Below are 27,010 nucleotides of genomic sequence, written 5' to 3'. Positions count from 1 at the left end.
CCACTTTCCCCTGGGGGAAACCTGATTGATGTTTGCTGAGATTCAGTGGTAAAGAGCAGGTTTTCCCAGAAGATATTGGTGGGACCAAGTGGAAATGTGGACAAGCAGTTTGTTGGATGATATCCCTTTTCACGCAGATTTTTTTAATTTACATTTTACATTGACAAATGCAGCAGATTTTGAAATGAGACCAAAATTTGAAGCTTTACATTCCAATCCGATACACGGTTACTAAGAAGTATGTCTCATTGTGGTCATTGGAGGCTAGCCCCCTAGAAGGTATATTTAGGACTGTTGCCTAAATGAGGTTTTATTTGTACTTACGAAGTTACAAAGAGTGCTACTAAATCAGGCCAAATGCTCAACTGATCCAATACACTGTTCTCAGAAGGAGGACATGAGGCCAATGGCACCTTCCCCACTTGTGATTCTAAGCAACTAGTATTTGCAGGCATTCTGCCTCTGACAGAGGAGGTAGCACAGTCTTTATAATTCTTTATAAGTACAAATAAAGGGTTTAAAAAGTAAACTCTTTAGTTTCCACAAACCTCTTCTAGAAACTTGAATCCACTGCCATTTTGAAAATATTAAAAGAGTACAAGTTTTCTCTCTGCATGCATTTTTAAAGTTTGGTCTTAGGTGATTCTATGATTCTATTATGTCAAGAATGCTTTGATGGTGTTTCCTGCTCGGCAGGGGGTTGGACTGGATGGCCCTTGTGGTCTCTTCCAACTCTACGATTCTATGATTCTATTAATGATGTTAGCTGCATGAAAGTAACTGATATGCACTTTAAAATGATAAGCAATCACTGTGTGGGGAACAGGATTTGGGCAGCAGTATTGCGGGATAGAGGTTTAATCCTTTTCTTCTCTGGTCCCAGTGAAAATTGCCTCTACCCCCAAACTGCTATTACTCCTGCACCCAATACAAATAGCAGCTTGGAAGAGGTGGTTCTTTGGCTGGTTGTTGTAAACCCACAACCCATCTAGCAAAACTCTCAGTGCTTTTAAAGGTTGGGCATAGACCTAAACAATCTGTATAGAATACTGTATGCAGCTCCTACTTCTTCAGTCACCAGGGGGGGGGAGGGAATTACCTAGATGTCAAATCCATTGACAAAGATTTTAATTAGTCACAATTAACTGTGAGAACATTAAGAAATAAAAGAAGTTTGGAACTATAAATAGTTCTGAGCCATTAGGAAAGTGAAGCCACAGACAAAATTTGCTAAGTAATTTGTGAGTAATTATGTATTTTGTGTTTTTTATACTGTAAACTGCGCTGTGATTCTTGGATAAAGGGTGGTATAATGATAATGATAATAATAATAATAATAATAATAATAATAATAATAATAATAATAATAATACGGTAATAATAATAATGTCATGAAAAACATTAGAAAATTATTCCTCCTGCTCTAAAGCACATTAATGTATGCAGTATTCATGTAACCAAGACAAAAAAAAAATCTCAAGTGCTGATCATTTCACTATCAGTGCTTTTGCATTCTTACATTTTTGAATCCTCTGTAAAGCACTTGAAGCTCCTTCTTTGTGAAATTGGTTTGTGCCTCAAGTTGTTCTAGTCCTTCTGGCCGATAACATACTGTGGTCATTTCCAATTCATCTTCAACTTTATCTAAAACAAAGACAGAAAGCTTTATTTCAGGCACTACTCTTGGATTTCAATAAGTGATGGAAGGAGTTAAATGCAATACTAATTAATCTTGAAAAGAATCTTAAACACTAATAATAAAATATAGCATTGTATTCATCCAGTTTCATCAGAAATGAAATCAAAACTAACAGAAGCCATACCTCACATTTCTTTTTAAGTTCACCTGTATTTTTACAACTTATTACTGTACTGTACTCAAAAGTTAAAAACCTTAAGTCGTTACAATCCAATACATTTAAGATATTTCTAAATACCTTAAGATGCTTCCAATTTGTCGACAAAATAGTTTCCCTCAATTAATAAACACTGAGTTGAAAATATTCCACAGCATGCAGTAATATTTTAGAACAATCGTGATATCACAGAGTGCAATAGGTGTAACATGAAACCAGACATGCTTAAACATAGTAGACAAAAGCTGTGATCCCAAGCATACCTTCATGGCAGTATATACCACTGAAACTGATGAAACTTGCTTCTAAGTAATATGTTTAGGATCAGGGTGAACAATGCCTACACCGAGCAAGAATGGAAATTACTGTTTTTCTTTTGTTGTGCAACAAAAGAATTTAAAGGGTTGAAGACACAGCCAACATGATGCCATTGGAAGATCAGTGGAGATTCACCCGAGTTCCTGTCTAAAGTACATACCGTACACATTTTTCAGTTTACAGAAGCAGCAAGGAAGTAATGGAGTGGGGAAGTGTACGCTGTGCAAAATATATTTTCACTGTATGATGGGTACATGAAACACAAGAACACTGCTAAACCGAAAAGTCTGCCTTCCAAGCACTATTTGCCAACTTTTTATTATTATAATGACCAGTGGTCATTGTACTTGGGTTTATTACTAAATATTTGTGTATGTGTGTGTGTAGTTTTGAATGGTGATTCTGACCTTGCACCCTCTGCCGGCTCAGTGACATACAAATTGTTTGTTTCTATCAATTCCAGCCAGTTAATAACCTGGCTTGGGTTGATAATCAATAATCATGGATGATGTAATCCAGCAACATCTGAGGGGGGCACAGGTTCTTGACTCTTGCTTTGACCATGCACATTTAATTCTCCAAGCCTATTTTCATTGTAAAACCCCAGATCTCCCTCTCTCCCACGAGCACACACACACCCTGAATTACTTCACCCTGCTTGTCTTGCCACCTACAGTAGTTCTTGCAGCCAAGATAAATTGGTGTGTAGGTATTCCTCAGAGCTTGAACAGTTGTTTTTAATCATTCAATTTGCTCTCCTTCTAGCGTTTTCATATTTAATAGTGTCCCACTAGAAATATTGGCTATGAAGAAGAGGAAGGAAAGGAATAACACAGGGAAAAATTGCATGTGCACCCCTGGGGGTTTTGACATAGCCTGCTGTGCCATTAGAAGAAAGTGAGCCAAACAAATTTAGAGGATTCCTTTCTGTTCTTGGTGAAAATGGAGGGAGATAAATGCAACAGGCAAAAAGCAAGCTGTTCTTTAAAACTGACAAATCATTGCTGAAAAATGACCATTTGTCCCAAGTCACCATTAAGTCCCTATCAAATTCCCAGCCCATTTCCCTTTGTCCTGTCCCGAAACAAAATCATATCATGTTGGCTGGGGGCAGAAGAGGTTCCCTCCCTACGATTCTTTAGCGAAAAAGAAACAGCACATATCAAAAACCCATTGCCTTTATTTAACTGTGTCTGGATGCAGGAAATTCCAGAAGGGGAAAGACACAAGTGCGGGGTTTACAGGCTTAAGGAGTGGTTCAGCAGTTAGCAAAAATGTTCCACAGGTGAAATGTCCCTCGTGGCTCCAACTCAAAGTTAGGAACATCGTCACCTCTTGCCTAGCAGTATGGAAGTTCAGTTGTCAAGGGTGCAGGAACCTGCCTGGAAAAGTAGCTTACGACCCCAAAGAGGAACAGCAGCAAACATCCTGGTTACTGCTACCAGTCATGAGGTTGGATTTACCTCATGTGGATAAGTAACCTGTGGAGACCGAGGCAGTTGGAGCTCATAAAGAATAATGAACAATTGTCACCAGTGGGAACAGTTTTCCTGAACCTATATACACAACAGCGGGTTGTGAGAGGGAGGAAAGGAAGATAGAGTAGGCCTACTAGAGTGCTGTGCTAGTGCTTATGCCTTGGTTCCTGCCCTCCACTGCCTAAGCAGAATGTAGCAGAATGTTCCCCTTTGAAACTGTAACAAAACACAGTGAGTGCAGTGGCTGTTTGTTCTGCTCCATATATTGGAGCTGTGCTCATGAGCGTTTTACCAGCACTGGCAATGGTTAGAATGCATAAATGTGTTGGGGAGACACTGCTCCTGCAGTTGGGGTGGGTGTGTTACAGTAACATAATTCTAACAAGACACAGCGTAACTTTCCAACTAAGTCACAGCGTAACTTTCCCTCCCTCTCCTCCCCTTGTAACCCCCCCCCCAATCCGTTCTATGTTCTGGGGGGTTATCCAAACCCTTCGGAGCAGATTTGTGGGTAGTGTAAGGGACATTCTGTTGCTGGTGCGGAAGTTGTTCCACCCATAAATGTGGACAAGCCCTTAGTTGGAGTCCACCCACAAGCTACCTGACAGTTTGCCAGCTACCAAATGTTAACAAGCTTACTTTTCCAGTAGAGAAAGTAGCAAAACTAATGAAATAAAACAAACACAAAGGTTTGATGGCTTTGTTTTCCCTGTTGATTTCATTGGAATTAGATCTTGGCTGAAATTCTGCAGAAGGGAACTGTGCATAGGTCAATTCTGATTTCCTATGAAGCATGGAGCCAGAGGTCCAAGAGGAGTGAGAAAGAGGGTGCAATGTTCATCTGCTACCATATTCAGAACACATTTTCCATTATACTCAGCCCTTTAATTCACAGGAGTCACACAAGTAGTGCACAAGAGATGATAATGCTGGTGACTTAGGCTACAGGATATATAACACCATGTAGGTGGCATAACACACAGCAGCAGTTGTTGGTACCTAGCTGCTATGTTGTTCCAGCTCATTCTAGGTGTGGCTGTATAGATGCTACATGGCCCATAAATTCATAGTCCTTTATCAGCACAGGCATTGCAGCTTTAGGCCTGAGCACAATGCAGTGGACATTTGTGAAGCCTGAGTCACTGTCATTCATTATAAACTGCACTCTCAGCGACTTGCCTGTAGAGTCAGTGCTGCTTTCTCTACAGAGGGTTTGCCGAGCACCCTTGGCCCTGCATCCTTGGTGGGGGCCAACCCTACCACTCCCTAGTTGCCCCCCTGCTTGCACAGAGACATGTGAGACATTATATGGTTACCTTATCTTTTGGTGACGATAATGCACCCCTACTTTTATGTTTAGGCTGGGATTACATTATAGTTATAAGGTAGAACTATGGCAGGGGCTATTACTGAAAATACATTAGGAGATATCCACCCTTTATTTGCTGATTTATTCACACTTATAGCATGTCCACACCTTCCGTAACTCATCAGCAAAACCATCAAAGCTTTTGTCTCCTTCTAATTGCACTTAGATCTTTTACAAGTATGTAGTTCAGATATTTCACACTCTCAAGTGTCTCTCATTTAATACTTGCTTGCTCTCTCCTGAGAAGCCGTTAAAGCCTTTCTTGTTCCCTTTAGTGGCTTTCATTAACACTAGCTTCCCTGCCCTTTAATCCCTCCTGCACCCAATCAAGTCTTAATTGACTCTACATAATTTTATCTGGTTACTTCCAGCTATTCTAATTCGCAATAAAATATCTTCTGTGGGCATCCAGGCCTTCTCTTGAAACAGTTATCAGATGACACCATAGCCATTCAGTCAATGCCTCTCTCCTTTTAAATTACACAATAGAATAAGAAAACATTCTGGCTTGGATCCAAAGAAACACCAGCATAAGGGGAGGGTGGAAGGTGACTCTCCCATACTCTCTCCTCCCCTGGGTAACCCTCTAAACCAGGCATCCCCAAACTCGGCCCTCCAGATGTTTTGGGACTACAACTCCCATCATCCCTAGCTAACAGGACCAGTGGTCAGGGATGATGGGAATTGTAGTCCCAAAATATCTGGAGGGCAGAGTTTGGGGGTGCCTGCTCTAAACCCTCTGAAAAAAACAACTCCTGAGGGTTGGGCGATCCTGATGAATGTGGTAATTGCCAAAAATTTCCCTCAGCCCTTTGTGTCCACCTCATTTAGAGCAATTCTGCAAACCTTGGAAGAGTGGGGGTTGCTGGAGAAGGGTGTGTGGGAAAGCCACCTACTGGCAACCCCCTTCTTCCAGCAGTTCTCCAGATCCAAGCCACAATCAATAGCCTTCATATTACGGGGTAGTGGGGTGGAGGGAAACAGGTAAACAGAATGTTGAAAATTGTTATTCAGGACTGCAACAAACCAAATGCATTTCTCCATTCAAGTATCAGTACAGTGGTACCTCTGGTTACGAACTTAATTCGTTCCAAAGGTCTGTTCTTAAGCTGAAACCATTCTTATCCTGAGGCGCGCTTTTGCTAATGGGGCCTCCTGCTGTGCATGTGCTTCTGGCGCACAATTTCTGCTCATATCCCGGGGCCAAATTCGCAACTAGGAGAAGCTACTTCTGGGTTAGCTCGTAATCTGAAGCGTCCATAACCAGAAGCATTCGTAACCAGAGGTACCACTGTATCTGCATCATTATAATTCCTTAAATGGAATATGGTGATTTTGACATAACAATAATGTGCCTCAATTAGAAATACCAATGAAAGGGGAAAGTATCAGTCTTTTTCTAACTACTCGAACTACAAATCTTTGCTGCTGTAAAGAAGTTACTTACCACTTCCAGATCAGTCTTCAAAACTAGTTCCTAATAAAAGAAATTCATTTCACTGATGTGGTCTGGCACAGGCATATTGGAATACAGACAAGAGAGGAGAGCAAAAGTCATCTAGTTCTCCTGTGTTCAGCCAACCTGTAGTTTGGATATTGCCAGCTTCAACTGCTGTGATGATGGGTGAAAAGGCGGTTTCTCATTCCTACCCTACACTGATCCTCAGCTGGTCCTCTAGTGAGAGTTGCAGTTTTCCTTAGGGATGCAATGCAATCTTGGCTTTGGAGAGAAGGGGCTAGTAATGGTTATGTGTTATCTCATAATAGAAATTGTGGAAAGTTGGCTTCTCTTTGAAGGTCCTCTTTGTAACCTAAGTAGATTTGGCAGTAGTTGCATCTGAGGTGGTGGGAAGAGAGAGAGAGAGACCTATGTTGATAAAGGGGGTTAGTTAGCTACTGGTCTAGCAAGGAGAACAGGGTGAAAACAATTAAAGATTATCTCCTGACCCAGGCCCTCTCTAGTCAAAGTAACGTGGGGTGTGTTTCATCAACTACCTATCATCTTGTAAAAGTGTTACTGTTAATGCTTATTTTTTGTTTTTATTGATTCGATACTTAATATTGAATTAAAATCCACAAAACCACTCTATAATGGTTTGTGGTAACCTGGTTCAATGTTGCAATGTCGCATGATACTCTCTTTCAATTATCAAGATATAGCCAGACGAGGTTGATTGGATGTGACCTTGTCCCAGTTATGTCTGACCAGTTTCCTGGCACAGCATTATTGGAAAAAACTGATGGGCAACAGGGTGAATGGAGTCACTTGGCTACCCCGGTTTCCCATCCACCAAATCACATTGTTTGCTGGATTCTAGGTTAGGGGATTTTGCTTTCATAGTGCCCTCCTTGTTTCCTGGTAGAATATCACTGGCCTGTAGGTGGTCTCTGATCCAGTATTGAGATTATCCAAAACCCTGGTCTCAGATAACTTCAAAATCCATACTGAGGCCACTCTTGCCACTGATGCTCAGGTTTTTGGAACTGCCCAACTCCCAGCACATTGCTGAACTGTCATGTGCTGCACACTCTCATCTGCAAATATATTTGAATTTTGATATAATTTGCCTAGGAGCAGAGGAGATTAATGCAACTGCTGTGTCATGAACTGATGGTGACTTGGTTCACCAGCAATGGCATCATTGGTAATAATTCCTGTAAAAATCTTGTAAATGAGGATGTAAATGAAATTTCAACAGCTTCCAGTCCATAGTAGAAGAAGTATTTGAAATGTTTGTCCCCAGTGGCTGATGAGTCCACTTGGTTTTGGGATTTTTGTTCATGTTGTTGAAGTCTAGGTTTAGGTGGCAAGTAGTAGCTTGACTGGGTGATATAACTCTGAGATGCCCTCTCCAACTGAGAATAGACGACACTGCTCCATGGTATAAAAGGTAGCGCCAGGCAATAAACCAGCAGAAGTACAATATTTATAACATAAGTAGTGGAAAGTTTTGGACAAATCCAAATAAGCATCAGTCTGTGCTTATTTTAGAGACTGATGCATGGTGGCTATAGTGGTCATACTGCTGTGGTCATTTTGAGCAGAATAATCAATGGTCCATTGTAACATGTTTGCAGAACACTTTGTGAATAAAATCACTCTGATTTTCATTGACTTAGATACCAGGTTGTCTTCAGGGCTGTGCTATGAGACCTTGTATTGCAGTTGTTTGGATGCTTTTCACTTATTGTAGCCTGAAGATGTGGGCAAGGTTCTTGAACCTATCTGCATCATGGCCTTGTCCAAACTGACAGGATATTGTGACAATACAGAAATATACAAAACTGTTAAACTCGAGGATGGCAGGGGGTTGGACTAGGTGACCCTTGGGTCCCTTCCAACTCTAAGATTCTATGAGGATGCAGAATAACCAAGGAATCAAGCAATTCAAACCACTGTGAAAACCACATACTGTACTAGGAATTTACCCATTACTCCTATAACGATTGCCCCACTGACTCCATCTAGCCAAAAATAAATAAATTAAAATTTATGTCTATAATTTTGTTCTTTTAATCTGATGTAATTAATTTCCATAAGCAAAAATGTGTTTTTCTACTTTAGGTAATGATAGAAAAAGATTCCCTAATGATTAATACAGTATCAGTGTAAAGTTTAATTTTTCCTTCTTCTTTGTTAATTCTTATGTCATGAATATCCTTACAATGTCTTATTACAATTGCTAGGGGTTCTGTTGCCAGATAGGTGCCAGATAATGAAGCAGATAGTTGGCAATCCTGTTTTTGATAAAATCTCATTTTTAGATGCCATACCATTTATACATTGGCTTGCCCTATGATTCAAATGAATTGCTTCTACCCATGTCTGAAATTCACTAGTATACCTGTGAAGATATTGTAATCTATGTTCAAAAGAGATACAGGTTGATAGGCTGAAACTAAAAGAGGGTTCTACGAATCAGGTACTGCTTTCCTCTAAATTATTTCATTTATTGCAGTTGTCAGAGTTTTCACTAAGTTGGACAAAAATATGGTAAACTGCCTTGTGATCTTTGGATGAAGGGCAGTATAGAAATTGAATGAATGAATGAATGACGTATATACAGTATAGTGGAAAATCCACTTGGGTTTGGAGGTTTACAAAGTTTTTATTTGCATCAGTGCTTTGTTTTTTAAAGGTGTGTTGTTCTAAACTTGCTTATTATCTCTGATAATCTACAATATTTTTTAATATTGCAGACTAATTTAGCTACCATCAACTCTTGTGGTTTATTTGTTGATATCTTTGAATAAAAAATCATGAATTCCTGTAAAATCTCCTCTTCAGAGGACAAAGTAAGTTATGCCACTGACTTTATCTGGAAAAGGAACAAAATCCCTCTGTTTCTTTTTCAATTGGTAAACAATAATTTTCCCAGTTTTGTTACCCCATTCAAAGGTTTTGTTCTGTAAAATTAATCTTTTGATAAGTTCTAATTTCCAACATGCATTGAGCCTATTGGGTTTTATTATGTCCCTATGACAACACACCAGCAACCCTGGGTCTCATGCCATAATGAAGAAGGATATCCAGCCTAACAGAATGTCCCTTTGTGATTCACCCACTCATCCCCATTTAAGAACTTGCTGCCACCTGCTAAAAGGGAAATTTTAGGTTGTCCTTTTACCAATCACCCCAAAACTTTCCTTGTGGCTTCCCAAAAACACCTCAAAGTAGCATGGGCTTTGGATGAAGACATGGGCGAATTAGAAATGAAGTCAACACAGTTTAAAGGAATCAAGACAGAAAACATTTACTGAAAGACAAAAATAAAGATTCTTAGCATATATGAATAACAATGAGAGGTTGCTAGCATGTAAGTAGCTTCTAATTGGAGCAAATGTATAATGGAAATCCTTTATAACTTCTGGGGTAAAACCTTCCCTGCTTACCCATGGCTATTCTCTGCACAATCCCAGTATGGCTTTCTTGCCACCTCTCTCTCTACTGTACAAACTCTTGTTTGCCCCTGAGATCATGCTATGATCTGATCTCTGAACACCAGCTACACTCAGAAATAGCTTCTGGATACATGACCACTAAAATATACCAAAGAAACCACCCAAGAAGATAGAGGCTTTCTATCCTCAATGTAATCTATCATCACCCATTTTGTTTTCTGGTGAGAGATTAACAAATTAACAATTAACCCCATTAACAAATTAACCCCAAACCAACAGATAATATTTGTATTTCCATATAATATAAAAGAGTCTATAAAAGCAGAGTCCATACAAACAGTCTACAGTTCATTTGCTTCGCAGTTCTGTTTCCAAATTATCAATCTGCTTCAGTAAATCTTTCCTATTCTGTTCACACACACTGTTCACACACACACACACACACACACACACACACACACACACACACACTCATATACACAGACACAAACAAACAAACACACACACAACAAATACACACACACACACACATATATATCCTCTAATGAATGTTTTACTATTATCCCAATCAGTAACTATAGAAATACCTTCTGATTGATGAGTTCTTCCTGGCACATCTAATTATTACAGCAGATATGTAATAATATTTTCCTTACCTATATTTATCACTAGCATTTATAATCTGCATGGATACTTGTCCTACTGTTGTGTTACATATCTTTGTAATTATGAGTGATCAGAATCATATCTCCACTTGAATAAGTTGTGTGGGAAATAGAATAAAAAGTATAATCTCTTGGATATGTAAGTATTGATATAGTATCTCCATGACTCAGTTAGCATAAAAGCCCTCATGTTTGCTCATACATTAGCTGGTAATTTACTAGCCTGTTTCATTTACCGGTAGTTGCACAGCCATGGCTTCTATAAAACATTTCCTTTTTTTCTCTTCCCCACCCCTACCCAATTTTCTTCTATTCCCTCTTTTTGAATAAACTAATGAACTGGTATAATTGTAATCTAATGATAGAAATAATAATATTGGTTGGGATCCTTCTATATAAATTTGCTGTTCTTGGGATATCTGACCAAAACAGTAATGATTATTTGAGAGATATAAGTACTAAGAAATATTGTTTTTTATTTTCTTTAAAGAAATTATTGCTGATTATAGTAATGAAAATATTTGAATGGACTTTTAAAATGAATTAAAATACTTGTTGATTAGATTAAGAATTTCCTTAAGAGAGGATGGTATAGAAAGAGCTAAAGAAGTGGAAAGAATAGGATGGAAAGAAGGGAATCAAAGGAAAAATCTGTGATTTTTTATGATGGGGAAGAAAAACAAGAAAGTCAGATAGAGGAAAAGATGAAATCATGTAGGTAACAGCAGAAGAAAAGGGAATTTTCCAATGAATTATACAAATATGAAGAAAGGGCGGGAAAGGAATTACAAGATCAGAAAGTAGAACAATTAATACAGTGGTACCTTGGTTTGTGGACCCAATCCATTCCGGGGTGCCGTTCGCACCCCGAAAAGTCTGTAATCCAAGAGGCGCTTTTGCGCATGCGCGAAAGCACGATAGAAGCACATGCGCGCGAAAGCACGATAGAACGCTTCTGGCGCATGCGCGCGGGGCAAAACCCGGAAGTAAACACTTCCGGGTCTGCCACCTTTGTAACCTGGAAAAACGCAAGCTGCAGCGGACACAACATGAGGTATGACTGTATAGGAAAACTAGAGCAAGAAAAGGATAACTTAAAGCAATTGCTTCAAGAGAGAGATAAAAAAATTTATGGGACAGATTAATGAATTGTCAGGAATGGTTTTTATGATTAAAAAATTCAAGATATGCATAGCCAAGTGCGGATGCAAGAGCAAATGGGTAAGAAAATAAAGGAAGCAAATGTGTTATAGAAAGAAGAGAAATTACTACTGAACACAGTTTATACAAACAAGAGGTCAATAAATTTCCAATAAAGGTTGAACAATTAGTTTCAGAATTGAGACAATTAAAGCTGAGATGTCTTCCAGAATAAATTGAAGGTGACAATATGGCTGGCTATTATTTAAAGTTTTCTTAGAATTAGATCAAATGTGTGAAACGATCATTGAGTAGGCATACAGAATTATTTCATGTTATGCATAATGGAATAAACTTGGTTGTGACACTTTTGTAAAATATGTTAGCTTCTGAGTTAAATATGCTATTTTAAAGAAAATGAGGCCAAGAAAAGAATGAAAAATTGATAAACATAATATTGAGGTTTTGACAGATGTGAGTTTGGACATATTGTAAAAGAAAAGATACTTAAAATGATTGACCATATATTTGAGAGAAAGAGACATCCAATATGGTACCCTTTTAGTCTTAATGTTCAAATGGACAAATAATGGGTGGTTGTCTGGAATGTGGAAGAGGCGACTCCGGTAATAGAAATTATAGAAGAAACAAATCCCAAGAAAAGAATCTTATGATAATTTATAAAATATAGGAAACAGTTGAATGCAATAAGGCTTCCAAGTTGGGTTGCCAGTCAACTTTCTTTTTGTTACTATTTACTGGACATTTTTTCATGGTAGATAAAATAAATATTTTTCCTATTAATGCTTGGGAGATTAATGATGTTATAAAATGGAAAAAGTCTTTTCGAAATTAAAAAAGACAAAACTGATGTTTGTTTCCAAGAAACACATATATAGAAAGGTTATGAAAGCTTACTTAAAAACAGATTCCTTGGGATAGTATATGCTGCATGTGGAGAGAGAGAAAAACAAAAGGAGCAGTAATATATATAAAGAATCAGGATTGGCAGTTAAAAAGATCAGTATTCGGACCCAGATGATAGGCTTAATTTACTGAATTTAAGTGGACCACTGGGTAAGTATATTTACCTAATGTGGGTTTTTTAAAATATATTTTTTTCAAATCTGAATGGACTTTGCTGGAAACAAAATTATATTAGTAGGAGACATGAATAGTTGATTTGATAACGTCTGTAGCTAATGCTTCCTAAAGGAGGGCATGGTGAGATCTGTTTTAAAAATAAACCCTCATTGGCCCATGTGTTCCAGGAATTCTAGGCTAATTTTGAATATTTCACTTACAGACAAGGTAATTGGGTAGATTATGGTAGATCAGCTAGAAGTTCTTAATGGACTGCCCCTCAACTTTTAATAATGCATACATTCATTATATATTTGTATGCTGCCTTTCCACAGTTCATACCAGGTTCAAGGCAGTTTACAACATGGAAAAAATACATACTGTAGCTACAACATAACAAAAGTAGTCATAAAAATAAATAGAACATTTAAAAGGACACAAACAAACTGAACAATTTCCACATAAATAACAAGATCTAAAAGAAAGATACAAACAACAGCAACAACCACCCTGAGATCTTCGGATGAAGGGCAGTATATAAATTTAATAAATATATATTAAAAATATATATTTTAAATATAAAATACTCTTGACCCCAGCCCAAGAGTCTGATCAGCACCCTCAGCTTTTTGTAACTGTGCCAATCAGGGCCCCACCTTCCCAGTCCAGGTGGAAAAGGCCTTTAAGGCAGGATGTAGGTCTTCCAGGACTGACAGCCAAGATGGTCTCTGGCGGGCCTCACCCTCCCATGCCAAGAGGGCAGGGGAGCAGATCTTCCAGGACTCACAACAATGATGTGCCATGTAAATAGTCTTCATGATACATCATCTCAGATAATGCTGGCTCCTGCCAGTAGCATCAATATACTCTGTTTCAATGCAAGCATTACTTACATGCCATTATTGGGAACCTCATTTGTGCCCACTTAATTAAGACTGGGTGAACTAATCCCTCTCTAGATTTACCGCAATCATTAGAAGCCATTTTCCTCAAATTATTTAGGGGAAATTCAGGTCTATCAAAAACAAGTATTTTTTTCATGGGGCACATTTAGATTCCTTGCTCAATTGCATTATCAATAATATTTTTCAGCTCATCCCTAGATTGTACAGGAATGCAGGGTCCTTACCAATTGTGAGGATAAATGAATTTTACATTGCCTGTATGATAAATTTCTTTTCATCATGTAAAAGCAATTATGCAAAGAATGTTCTTGAAATGACCACCATTAGTTGTAAAACTGCCATGAACTGTATGGATTGCAGATTTATCACAAGAGGAGAAAGGTCTAATATAATAGGTAAAATTCATTAGAAAGCAGCTTTCTTATTAGCTACAGGTTCCTTCCCACTTGCCTGCAACTTTTATTCAGAGGGTTTTTTAAAAGTCTCAAGTAAACCGCCAGTGCTGTCTGCATTTCTCCAAAGCATGCTATAGCTTTGCTGAATTGTAACAAAGTCTCTAATTTATTCTAGTATTTAATCAACTGCAACCACAGAAATGGCTCTCCCTGGCTTGCTTCAGATTTATATTTCTTTTACAAAGTCACGTACCTCATTCATGACAGTACGGATGAATTTAGTAGTGAGAACCAGCCCCAAACATAATGATCTCAACAGGATCTGTTTGACTTGCATTGTAAAATCTTGATTTTCCAGAGTTCCTCATCACAGAGGGAGCCTACACAAGTTGAAGCAGGGTTCCGTCTTCATACGGTCACCTTTCAATTCACAGAGGGTTATGGGATGAAGGGCTGAGCTTCAATACATTAGTATTGTAGACAGCTGCTGGAACATCTGAAGAGGGCAATAATCTCTCTTGGATGGTCACATACACATTTTGAATATTTACTATACAGCTTGTTTAGTGGTTGCACATGTTCTCTTAAGAGTTGCTTCCTAATGATATGCTAAGAAATCTCACAAATTGTGACTAAGATTTAATAATGGGGTAGAGGAAAATGGTGGGAGATCTGAATTGATTTACCCCACAACTCTAGCTGCTTGTCTTTGTTCCAGCATTTTGAAACAGTTTACCACAGGTAGAATCACACAATATATTCTGTGGCAACTAACACATCAAAAGAGTTCATTCTGTATTAAATTCTGAGCATGGTAGAATGCCAGAGGTCAGCAGCTGTCACCTCAAAGTACTGGCCTACTTTTCCCAGGTTTAAACAAAACCTTAGAGGTAGGAAAGCAGCAATAACAATTTATATCATTGTTAAATTCATAATGGGGGAAACTTCTTCTTTTGAAAGTTAGTCAAATTGATTTAAATTTTACCTCTCTGAGACAGGTAATACCACCGGGTGAAGTCTAGGAAAAAGTAAGAAAACAATTTAACAAAAAAAGACTACATACACTTTTTTCTTTTCGTTTCAATGTAAAGCTGGATGGGATCTATTCTTGATGTGAAGAGGACCCTATTTTCTATATGATATGTTTGATTCTTGCTCATTGGATGTGTGACATTTCTCATTGCATGGCCCTGCCGTCTTCCCCAGATGGTAGTATCAAATGCAAGGCATCCCTCTCCCTCATATGAAACCCTATGACGATGAATGACAGTACATAAACAGGAACGCATCATGCTTTTAGTCATGCAACCATGCAATCAGCAGGAAAGGCTCACAAAGAAAGAGGACAGAGCAGAAGAGTTTTGAGGAACGGTGATCCCAGACACTGTGCTAATAAAAATCTTTCGGAGACATAAGATACGTGTTGTGCAATTTGAAACATCTGTTAAAGAAACTGGAAAGGTTCCCCTTTTCAAGAATAGAAAGCGTTAATCTTCTGTTTTCTGGTCAGCACTTTTAAGCAGCTATAGGAAGGAAGAGTGATTTATCCAAAGAAAGCAACCCCAGGTAGATTTCAGCTTTACTAACCAAAGTCATCAGAATAATTACATTTTTATAGCAATAGCTCAGTGCAATTCAGATGTTTTTTTTTTGGGGAGGGTAAAACTATTAGTAATTAAATAGAAAAGATAAGACCATTTCCCCCCCATTGGAGGTAATTCACACCCATCATTCCATGTCTCAGTTCAAAATCCTGTAAATTAGATTGGAGTCAACTCCCATGGGAAAAGTACAATGAATTAGCAGTAACTTTCACAATATACTAAGAGCCCACTCCTTTTCATTCTTGCATTCATGGAACAGAGGTCCACTTCTGTGGAGATCCAGCTTCATTGCCATTGCTTTGCTCCCTTTCACTTTATGTTAGGTGAGACCCTTAACATATGAAGTACCTTCTCAGTTCCTACTTTCATCACATTCTCCAGACCACAACAACCAGTTTCCCGCCATCCCTTGAAAGCCACTAAATAAGTCTCCCGTGGATTGCTTATATACATCATTTGTCCAAGTGCAACCTGTGGTGTCACATGAATGTGTTGCAATTTACAGCCCCCTTGGAATTGGACAAAAATTCTATTAACACTCTCAGTAGGGGCATACACAATTTAATCAACCACAAAGAACAAACTCTGTCTTAACCTAGGGTGGAAGAAACTCCAGGCATAGTCAAAAGTTAGGGGATGTGTGAAGAAAGCTTGTATTCTTAACTGTCTGCTGTGCTATTTCCAAGGTCACTTTGTATCAGCACTGCAGTTTGCAAAATCCTAGATATATTGTTCATGTGAATTCCATTTTAAGAATGCGAGAAGCATGAATTGGGTGATGGTACTGCAGTATTATTTCTGTTTCCTCCAGCACACACACACACACACACACACACGAACACACACATGTAACAAAGAGAAAATCAGATTAATTCTAGCTTAATTGAGCTATAACTACATTCATGCTGCAGCCCATTTCTTATGCTTTTTGACAAATAGGTAAATAAAAATGTGATCTGCTGTATTAACACCCTGTATAAAACATATTACATTCTGAATTCCCACTGATAATGCACACAGTGAGTGACATTCTACTTAACATGTGCATTTCCTGGTTTGTTCTTGTTTTTGCAGCCGCTGTTTTTGCAGATTATAAGGACAAAGACTAAAACAAAAAGAGAGAGAAATACTACAGTAAGCTGAAGGTAAAAAGCCCACATGACATTTGGAGTTTTGGGAAGCAGAATAGATACACAGAATTCTGATGTTGTCAGTCAAGTTACTTTGCCTTTAATAGGAAAAGTTAGCTAGGAGTATGAATAAAAAACACCGCAATGAAGGTTCCAAAGGGGAAATACAGAAATCCTATTAGTGTGGGTTTTTACAGAAATAGGTTTGTGACTATTATAAACTTCTTCACAAATCTCTGCCTCCCTCATCTCATTTTGGTACCAATACCAAGTAGGGATTTTTCTCTAGCTCCCTGTAGGCTAGAAACAGTCAGGAAATATTTTGAAAAACAATTCAGTGAGAGGTACAATATATTGGAAATGGTTAGGGATATGCTTTTAAAAATGTTTGTTTCTTTGTTTTCAGGTTATTCGTAAGAATAGGTACTGATTGTTAGAGGGAATTCAGAACCCCCTAGCATGGTTCAGTGTTCAGTTCAGAGATTAATTTGAGTTAGGTCTTATTGCTAGAGTTCACGTAAAACATTAGAACTAAGATCTGCTAAGGAATCCCTGCTGGAAACTAGATACTTTATCATAGTCTCAATTATCTCTGTGGAAGCTACAAGGTGTGGATTGGCCTACTGTAATGTGTTCTGCTTGAATATAATTCAGAAACGAGACTGGTGAAGAATGTATCTGCCCAATGTGTGAGAATTAGCCTAGTCATTTTACACCTGTGCTATAAAGTTGCATAGGTTACCAGTTTTACTTAGCCCAAGGCAATACGGTGCCTTGAACCTATAAAACTCAACATGGATTATTTCAGGGAAAGACCCAATACATATGGATTTCCCCAAAGTTTAAGATCAGACAATGAAGCCCCAGGTTTCAATGTATTTGGAAGCAAGACTGGAAATTGGCAATTTGACACCACTCTTCATCAAAACTGACACCAGGAGGTTTCAGAAGGTTAAAAATACCTTACAAATTATGAAAACCACATATACTAATGCATAAAACCTAAATTGTGATCCCTCATTTACTGGATTCATTCAATGAAGGGGAAAGAACACCCAATGGAAGAAGTGTAATAATGTCTGAAAATGAGGGACAAAGGTTAATCTGGATGGGATGACAGGCCTCTTCCTTTTTCAGAAAAGTTTGCTGAAAGAAGAGGCTTTTGCTTTGGGAGTGCTGGTCCAATTGATCCTTGATGGCTTCATGTTACAGGCCTGTTCAGACATGATTCCCTAAATCAGAAATGGTAATATTTTCATCTTGTGAAGATTTACATAATAAAAAAAAATCAAAATATTAATAAACAAGATGTACATAATAGGTTAACAGTAAGTACTCAGGATTCTTCAATTCAATTTCACATGCACTATCTATATCTATATATCTATAAATACTTGGCAAAGTTGGCAATTAGTTGAAGTCCACAGTTCCTATATTGGAAGACCTATTGGTTCATTGAGCTCAAACAGTGGCAACAAATAGAAATTCAGCTCACTGCTTCTCCTACTTCCCAGCCTTGTCCTTGGGCTTGCCCACACTTCTGCTCATCCTCTGCCTAGAAAGTACAGGTCTGAGGGGTTTTGTGTTTGCCCCACAGCTTCCCCTGGAAAACTCGCTTTTTACCACTGAATCAGAACAAATAACAATGGTCCGATTCAGCAATAAACTGTGGGTTTTTCTGGAGGAAAGCAGGGAGGCAAACGGATGTGTGGATGAGCCCATTAATCACCCATGTACATAGGCATTCCAATTTGCATTAGACATTGTTTCTTTAACATTCAGCTCACATGTATGTTTGTGTGTGTCTATATGTGGACTAGAAGTGTCTTGACCTCATCTGCATTTGCCCTAATTTTCATGTATTTAGTTGGTCTGGTTCTTTTACATGAACCTTCCTTTGAAGGAAGCAAATAGAGAAATTGGTTTGCTGGTAATTTAGTATTCTGACACACTCCCTTGTATTTTATAAGAGATATTTTTCTCTTCTATTCTTCATGGCCACTTTTTGTAAGATGCACATTTTCATTCTGCCAAATAGTTTCTGCCATCCAATCCCGCAAAATGAGCATCTGTGGCCTCTGCTCTCTTGCAGGAGAAAGGTGGCTGTGCATGAAAGAGCTGTTTCAAATCCTTCTGTTCTATATTTTTTTTTTTATCTTGAATGAATTAAAATCTCAATTACTCTGCTTTCCCCCTCCATTTAAATATGCTTGAATTTTCCTGGTGGAGTCACAACAGTATAATTTGTGGCACTAATAAACCCTCATTTTTAGGGGCTGCCAGTGATAATATGAACAATATGTTCACTTGGCTATGCCTCTGAATCTAAGGAAGTAACTCTTTACATTTCACATACTGAAAGAAAATGACAAAGTGGCAAGTTGGGGATGTTGTTGTTTAGTCGTTTAGTCGTGTCCGACTCTTTGTGACCCCATGGACCAGAGCACGGCCCAGGGACTCCTGTCTTCAGTTGGGCATCTACCAATCACTAAAGCAAAAATGAAATGAAAAGCATGTTTTGCATGTATTATTGGCCTCCAGAACCACACCCCTCCCTCTTCCCCTTCAGCTCTACAGGACATCCCCTCTTCAAGTACTTCCCCTTCACCCAGGAACTATGCACATAGGAGGGGAAATGGTTAAGCAGTCCTGTGCTATAATTGGCAGCCTCCTGTGACTATTTTTCAATTTAATAATAATAATATTTTATACAGTACTACCTACATATTGTCAAAGTAGCTTAAAACAAAAATCAAAATATCAGAGGATTGGAGATGTGCCTCATACATATCTAGTTTGGTCCCCGTATTGCAAGTCAAAAGCTTGGAACCTAGGAGAAACTACCCTATCTATTCTGTATCTATTCTGTATCTATTCTGTATCTATTCTATTCTATTCTATTCTATTCTATTCTATTGAACAGGTTACACTGTTTATGTTGCTGTGAATGAGATCAGAAATCATCATTCAGTATACAATGCTAAACTAGCTTTGGCTCTTAAAAGTGTACATATAGACTGAACTCTCAGAGGTTAACAACACTCTCTTATTACTCAGACAGCCCAACAAAGAGACTGAATAAATCCAGTAATTCAGTGGCCCTGTTAGCTAATACATTTCTTTTATGGCCTGGGTGGGTGATATGATCCTTTTTAAAAGGCGGGATTGCAATGCAGAACACACAGTGACTAAAGCAAATATAAATGAAGAGATATAAGTCGTGCATGAGGGATTTTCTGTTCTATTGAAATTGCTTTTCCTACTTAACCCCAGAAACATGAAAATTATCCACCTATATAAAAGCAAGGGATTGTTATAATGTGTAATGCTTGCCTCTCTCACTGAATATAACTTCTCTAATTTTGCACTGCCTGAAGAATAACCCCCTACCACCTCTGACCAGTTTGGTAATGCAGAGCAATTTGTTTGCACAGCTTAAAGGTAAAGGTAAATGGACCCCTGACCATTAGGTCCAGTCGTGGACGACTCTGGGGTTGTGGTGCTCATCTCGCTTTATTGGCCGAGGGAGCCGGCGTACAACTTCCGGGTCATGTGGCCAGCATGACTAAGCTGCTTCTGGCGAGCCAGAGCAGTGCATGGAAATGCCGTTTATCTTCCCGCCAGAGCGGTACCTATTTATCTACTTGCACTTGGACGTGCTTTTGAACTACTAGGTTGGCAAGAGCAGGGACTAAGGAACGGGAGCTCACCCTGTCGTGGGGATTCGAACTGCCGACCTTCTGATCAGCAAGCCCCTAGGCCCTGTGGTTTAGACCACAGCCCCACCCGGTGTTAAACCCATAGTGCAATCCTGTGGGAACTGCCAAGAATACAAAATGCATTAGCAAGCATTTACTCCCTGTGCTACTCCCTGAACGGTAGCTGCACAATATGATTAGAATACTCTTCTCTTTCCAAAATACATTTGTTAATGACTCCACAGGAAAAACCCACAAGCAAACCAGTTTCTCCCAGTCACAGAATCCCCACATTTTTCAAGCTCTCAGTATCAAGCTCTCAATATATCAAGTAGAGTATAATTTCAAAACATTATTATTATTATTATTATTATTATTATTAATACTACTACTACTACTAAAAGAACCTTTTAATGAGGGCGAAAGAGAAGAGCACAAAATATGGTCTGAAGCTCAACATCAAAAAAGCCAAGATCATGGCCACTGGTCCCATCACTTCCTGGTATATAGAAGGGGAAGAAATGGAGGCAGTGAGAGATTTTACTTGCTTGGGTTCCATGATCACTGCAGATGGTGACAGCAGTCATCAAATTAAAAGACGCCTGCTTCTTGGAAGAAAAGCAATGGCAAACCTAGACAGCATCTTAAGAAGCAGAGACATCACCTTGCCGACAAAGGTCTGTATAGTTAAAGCTATGATTTTCCCAGTATGATATATGGAAGCGAGAGCTGGACCATAAAGAAGGCTGATCGCCAAAGAATTGATGCTTTTGAATTATAGTGCTGGAGGAGACTCTTGAGAGTCCCATGGAATGCAAGAAGATCAAAAGACCCTGATGTTGGGAAAGATGGAGGGCACAAGGAGGAGGGGACGACAGAAGATGAGATTGTTGGACAGTGTTCTCGAAGCTACGAGCATGAGTTTGACCAAACTGCGGGAGGCAGTGGAAGACAGGAGTGCCTGGTGTGCTGTGGTCCATGGGGTCACGAAGAGTCGGACACGACTAAACGACTAAACAACAACAACTACTACTACTACATTCTTATTTGGTTTGTATACTATCGCAGAAACATGGCAGAAGGGTGGTTTAAAAATACTTAAACAAATATGCAAACATAGACAAACCATGGAGGAATATCATATTCATCTTCTGTGTACTACATCAATGCTCCTCACTTTTCCAATACATTTTGGTTTGGCCTTTGATCTGTGGATTTACTTTCAATACACTTCATTTCCAATAAAGGGAACTTCAGTTTCATTATTTGATTGCTACAAATGACCTGTTGAAATATACGAGAATGAATATTTTTCAAATTACTCCCTATTGGCTCATTAATTGAATTAGCTAAGTAAGTGAATAATAAATTATCATCAAAATAAGACGATAGCAAGTGACCCTGCTGCTCTTTCTCATATTTACTCAGCAGGACTCATTGATCTCTGCACTTCATTAGTAAAGAATAAAATATACTTGATCACAAAAAAATGTGAAATTTCATCATGATAGGACAAACAAATGCAGAGTGCAATAAAATTTGATAGCGTCATGGGTACTTCCTCTCACAGTATCAGCCTTGGTAGGCCAAGGAAAGTCATCCTGCACAACTGTCCCATTTTAAGTGGGACATCCCAGATTGACAGAAGCTGCCCCGACTTCTGATCCCAATCCCTGATGTCCCGTTATGGCTTCATGTTCTGGCCATGCCAAAGCACAGAACCAAAAGGGTAGGGTTTTTTGTGTCCCGCCCTATGGCGTGGGTCAGTCGGCTCACACCATAATGTGGGACCAAAAAACAGAAGGACAACTTACAGTACCTTGGTCTCAAAGGTCACCACTCTTTGGCACACCTTTGGCTGAGGCTGCGGAGGATGACGAAGGTGTAGGGGGGCACATAATGGAGATTTATTTATTCATAGTTTGATGGGCTTCAAATTATTCCAACGTGCCCGGTGGATGATTGCTCTTGACATTCCTCTGAATGTAAGACATTCAGTAGTCTCTCAGCAGCAGTATTGCTGCTGCATACCAGAAGAGGGAGGGGTGCAGTGGTAGCCAGTCAGGACTTTACAGACACACCAAGAGGAACACCAAATTGGCTGGGAGGCAATTGCTGCCACTCTCCACTCTATTTTACTTGGTGAGCCACTCACATCTAAATTATACGAGTCCCACCACCCAACATTTTGTGCCCACAATTTCTTGCAGGTCGCCCTAATACATAGCCCAGCATTCATAGTGTGCCTTTAAGTCTTCAAAACATTTCAAATGCACAATCTCAGTAACTTTTCTAACAAAAAATATTTTATTTGCATTTTTAAACCACCTTATAACATGAGTTTCTAGGCAGCATACACAATTAGAGGGAGCGGGTGGTGCTGTGGTCAAAACCATTGAGCCTCTTGGGCTTGCTGATTGGAAGGTCAGCAGTTTGAATCTGTGCAATGGGGTAAGCTCCCATTGCTCTGTCACAGCTTCTGCCAACCTAGCTGTTTGAAAGCATACCAGTGCAAGTAGATAAATAGGTATTGCTGCGGTGGGAAGGTAAATGGTGTTTCTGTGCGCTCTGGCTTCCGTCACGGTGTTCTGGTGCGCCAGAAATGATTTAGTCATGCTGGCCACCTGACCCGGAAAGTTGTCTGTGGACAAATGCTAGCCCCCTTGGCCTGAAAAGCGAGATGGGTGCCACACCCAATAGTTGCCTTTGACTGAACTTAACTGTCCAGGAATCTTTTACCTTTACCTTACCTTACACAATTAGGTTTAAACAGAATGGTGGGGGAAGAAGTACTACCAAAAAGGATCTCTCAGTTGTAGCCACCCTCCATCCCTCATTCAGGGGGACTCAGAGGTTGGTTATTATTCTCAAGGACAGGAATGCCTGCTTGGCCCCGCAACTGTGGGTGCCCGGGGCCATGGGTGCGATACAACATGCATTGCCCTGGCACCAAAATTGTAAGTGCCTGGCCCCTTCATGGGGAATTTTGTGGGTGCTCGGGCACCCAAGGCTCCAGGGAGTGGGCACCTATGGTCAAGGACAACCTACAGGTCCCTTTGGGCACTTCTGCCTGTTGGCTAGAGATTCCTTAAGTATTAATGATGCTGTTAATTCATCTTACCAAAGCACAGACACTTGCATTTCTTATTGAAACAATGTGCTATTTACATCTACCCATTTGTCACACTGTGACTAGATATTCTCTACATGCAGATGACTCACTCACATGGTGGTTCCAAGGGATACCCCTTGGAACATAATTTCAGCTTTATGCGCCATCTGTGGAACGTAACCCTTGTGTAAGATGTGAGTTCAGCGGCATTGGTGAAACAAGACACTATCATAACTCAAAATTATCTCAAAGTACAGAGTGAAATATTAAAACGCTTGGAAGGGGACCTGTATTATTCATTGTCCAGAGGTGTATTGCTGATGGTACATAATCTCTGAAGGATAATCACTGCTTATGGAAATCAGGCCTAGCAGTTTGAGAAGTCTGTCTTCTGAATCTACCATAGGAGAGCCTCAATTCAGAAGCGAGCTGTTCTTTAACAGCCACTGAGCGCCCCACAGATGACTCATTTGCTAACACTGGAATTGCTTTCCACAGGAGTGCTATCCCAAGGTAATGATTATATGGGTACAAGGGTTATACAGAGCTCCTTTGAGATGTTTGGAAATTGCTGAGCTCATTTTTCAAATCTGCTGTGGGATCACACAGTCACTGAAGCACACTTCAGCAATTCATGAGCCACTAACAAAAGGCACTGCACACCTAATAACTAATATAATGTAATAAAGGCCAAAGGCTTTTTAAAGGGACAATTTAGACCTACCAGTGCCACAGTATGCAATCAGAATTTGTGTGCAAAGTGTGCACCATTAATGCACACCTGTGCGTTTTCCTTGTGTTCATGCTTCCTTGCTTAGATTCACATATTAAAGAAGCTTATATAGATTGGGAGAAAATCCTCAGAACTAATGCAGACTAGTGTTATAGTGAAGCCACACAGGTCAGGCATCATAAAAGCTTTGTTTGGAGTGAAGGATATAAAAAAAGAACACAAGACAGAATACCGGACAAGAGATGGTACAAGTATACTTCAAAGGAGTCTGAAGTGTTATCTAAATGGAAGCATCAAGAGTCTACGAAGAGATATACACACCAAAACAATAAGTTTTAGTCCTTATAATGGAGGCTGTTTGTAATTCCATGTGCATTAAATGTTAATATAAAATTCGTAGAGTTTTTGTTGAATGGGATGTTGTTTCGTAAAGGAAAAATGAGTTTGGATTTTTAAAGGTTTAAAAAAAATAAAGGAGAAATCATTGGAGGTGAAGTCTTGGACATAGCTGACAAAAGTCTGGTAAGAAGAGGTTGCTTTCATCTGTAACAGAGGAATCTTGGAGGAGCTGAGAACCCATATTTCTTAAGTTCCTCTTCCAGGTTAATATGTGGCTTACTCCCATTACAGTGAAAAATCCTGATGTAAGATCTTTCTTTCTAAAATATTTTTATTGGGTTTTATAAACAAGAATAATGTTATGCAAATAAGTATACCAAGTTTTCTCATGTCATTTGTATATCACAAACGTAGCATAATAAATGTGGAAAAATATCTACAACATATGTTTCATTATTAGTGGTCAGTGTATTCGTTCTTGGTTCATGAATTGGTTCAAACAATTAGGAAGAAGAGAAGGAAAAAACCGGGAAAGCTTTGCCCCAATAAGGTACCTGTTAAGAATGTAATATTGGATATTTCTGTGTTGCCACTCTTATAACGACACTAACAACTTCATGTGACATGTCAGGAGAAAGGGTCTGCATGTTTTGGAATTATTTCCTTCATATTAGAAACATTAGTTGATACTCTGTGGAGAGTAGCAATTGAGTCTGTGGGGAGAGTCTTTGGTAGTAGTAGAAGAAATGGATATGCTCAATCTGTGTCCAGGGTTCTAGGGGAGCCTGGACTACTTAATTTATTTTTCACTCTGGTATTAGTGTTTGTTTAAAAATCACCTTTGGCATGCCTTTTCTGTTTTGTGTGCAGCCACAAGTAGTATTTTACTACTTGTACTTTACTATGGCTGCATTCCTAAACACCAGGGATGGGGAACTTGGTGCCCTCCAGATGTTGTTGGACTACCATCATCCCTGAGATGAGGCTGATGGGAGTTGGAGTCCAACAACCTTGGGAAGGCACCAGGTTCCCCACCACTGCTATACAGTTACCTGGGAGAGGGTCCCATTGCACTCTTTGGAACTTACTCATGAGTAGACAGATAGAACTGCACTGCATATCCCATTAATGTTACCACTATATTGGCTGATGGTGAGGGCAGTCACGAAATTAAAAGACGCCTGCTTCCTGGGAGAAAAGCAATGACAAACCTAGACAGCATCTTAAAAAGCAGAGACATCACCTTGCCGACAAAGGTCCGTATAGTTAAAGCTATGGTTTTCCCAGTAGTGATGTATGGAAGTGAGAGCTGGACCATAAAGAAGGCTGATCGCACAAGAATTGATGCTTTTGAATTATGGTGCTGGAGGAGACTCTTGAGAGTCCCATGGACTGCAAGAAGATCAAACCTATCCATTCTTAAGGAAATCAGCCCTGAGTGCTCCCTGGAAGGACAGATCGTGAAGCTGAGGCTCCAATACTTTGGCCACCTCATGAGAAGAGAAGACTCCATGGAAAAGACCCTGATGCTGGGAAAGATTGAGGGCACTAGGAGAAGGGGACAACAGAGGATGAGATGGTTGGACAGTGTTCTCGAAGCTACGAACATGAGTTTGACCAAACTGCGAGAGGCAGTGGAAGACAGGAGTGCCTGGCGTGCTATGGTCCATGGGGTCATGAAGAGTCGGACACGACTAAACGACTAAACAACAACAACATATTGGCTGGTAAGTTAGTAAAAACAAGAACAGCATTATTATTATTATTATTATTATTATTATTATTATTATTATTATTATTATTGATATATTCCTAGCATTATCCTACCAGATTGGCTGATATGATCTGAGCACAGAATCATAGAATTGTAGAGATTGAAAGAACCCCAAGGGTCACCTAATCCAAAACCCTAATTGATCTTCACGTTTCTATTGATATACATGAATGATAAAATACATTTATTTAAGTAATTTCCTCTTAGTGGCTGGCTCATTCCACCATTTGAAGAAGCACTGGAAGGAAGAGATGAGGAACAGCTAATAGAGATACTAAACTCTGCCCCTGAGCAGAAAGATCTTCAGAGACAGAGAACCAGCTAATGAAAATGTTCACCTCTCCTCAGTACTAACTACTGAAGAAAATAAAGCTGCTGGGCCCATAAAATCCATTATGTAGCTCTGACAGGTTTTTGGAGACATTATTTTTGTTAGGTATTGCACTTTAACACTGAAGCTAGGCCGTGTACAAGAAACAGCAAAATAAAAAAATTCCTTCAGTAGCACC

At 39.3% G+C, this 27,010-nt stretch overlaps 1 protein-coding gene across 10 annotated transcripts in view; it reads right to left on the bottom strand.

Moving 5' to 3' along the window:
- The window catches only part of KCNIP1 (potassium voltage-gated channel interacting protein 1), a 566,415-nt gene that overhangs the window by 24,037 nt on the left and 515,368 nt on the right, over window positions 1-27,010 (bottom strand). For 8 of the 10 annotated variants that reach the window (XM_088661795.1, XM_088661796.1, XM_060271730.2 and 5 more), the window contains one exon: window positions 1,520-1,644. In XM_088661795.1, coding sequence (XP_088517921.1) covers window positions 1,520-1,644 — 125 coding nt within the window. Of the gene's footprint in view, window positions 1-1,519; window positions 1,645-6,468; window positions 6,499-15,096; window positions 15,130-27,010 lie in introns of those variants that run through there. The other 2 variants (XM_088661797.1, XM_088661794.1) reach the window with 2 other exon arrangements.

The sequence above is a fragment of the Zootoca vivipara genome, chromosome 2 (genome assembly GCF_965207765.1).
Source record: "Zootoca vivipara chromosome 2, rZooViv2.hap1.1, whole genome shotgun sequence".
Classification (NCBI taxonomy): Eukaryota; Metazoa; Chordata; class Lepidosauria; order Squamata; family Lacertidae; genus Zootoca; species Zootoca vivipara.
Note: the sequence above shows the minus strand (reverse complement) of the source record. Positions and strands in the feature narration are given on the sequence as shown.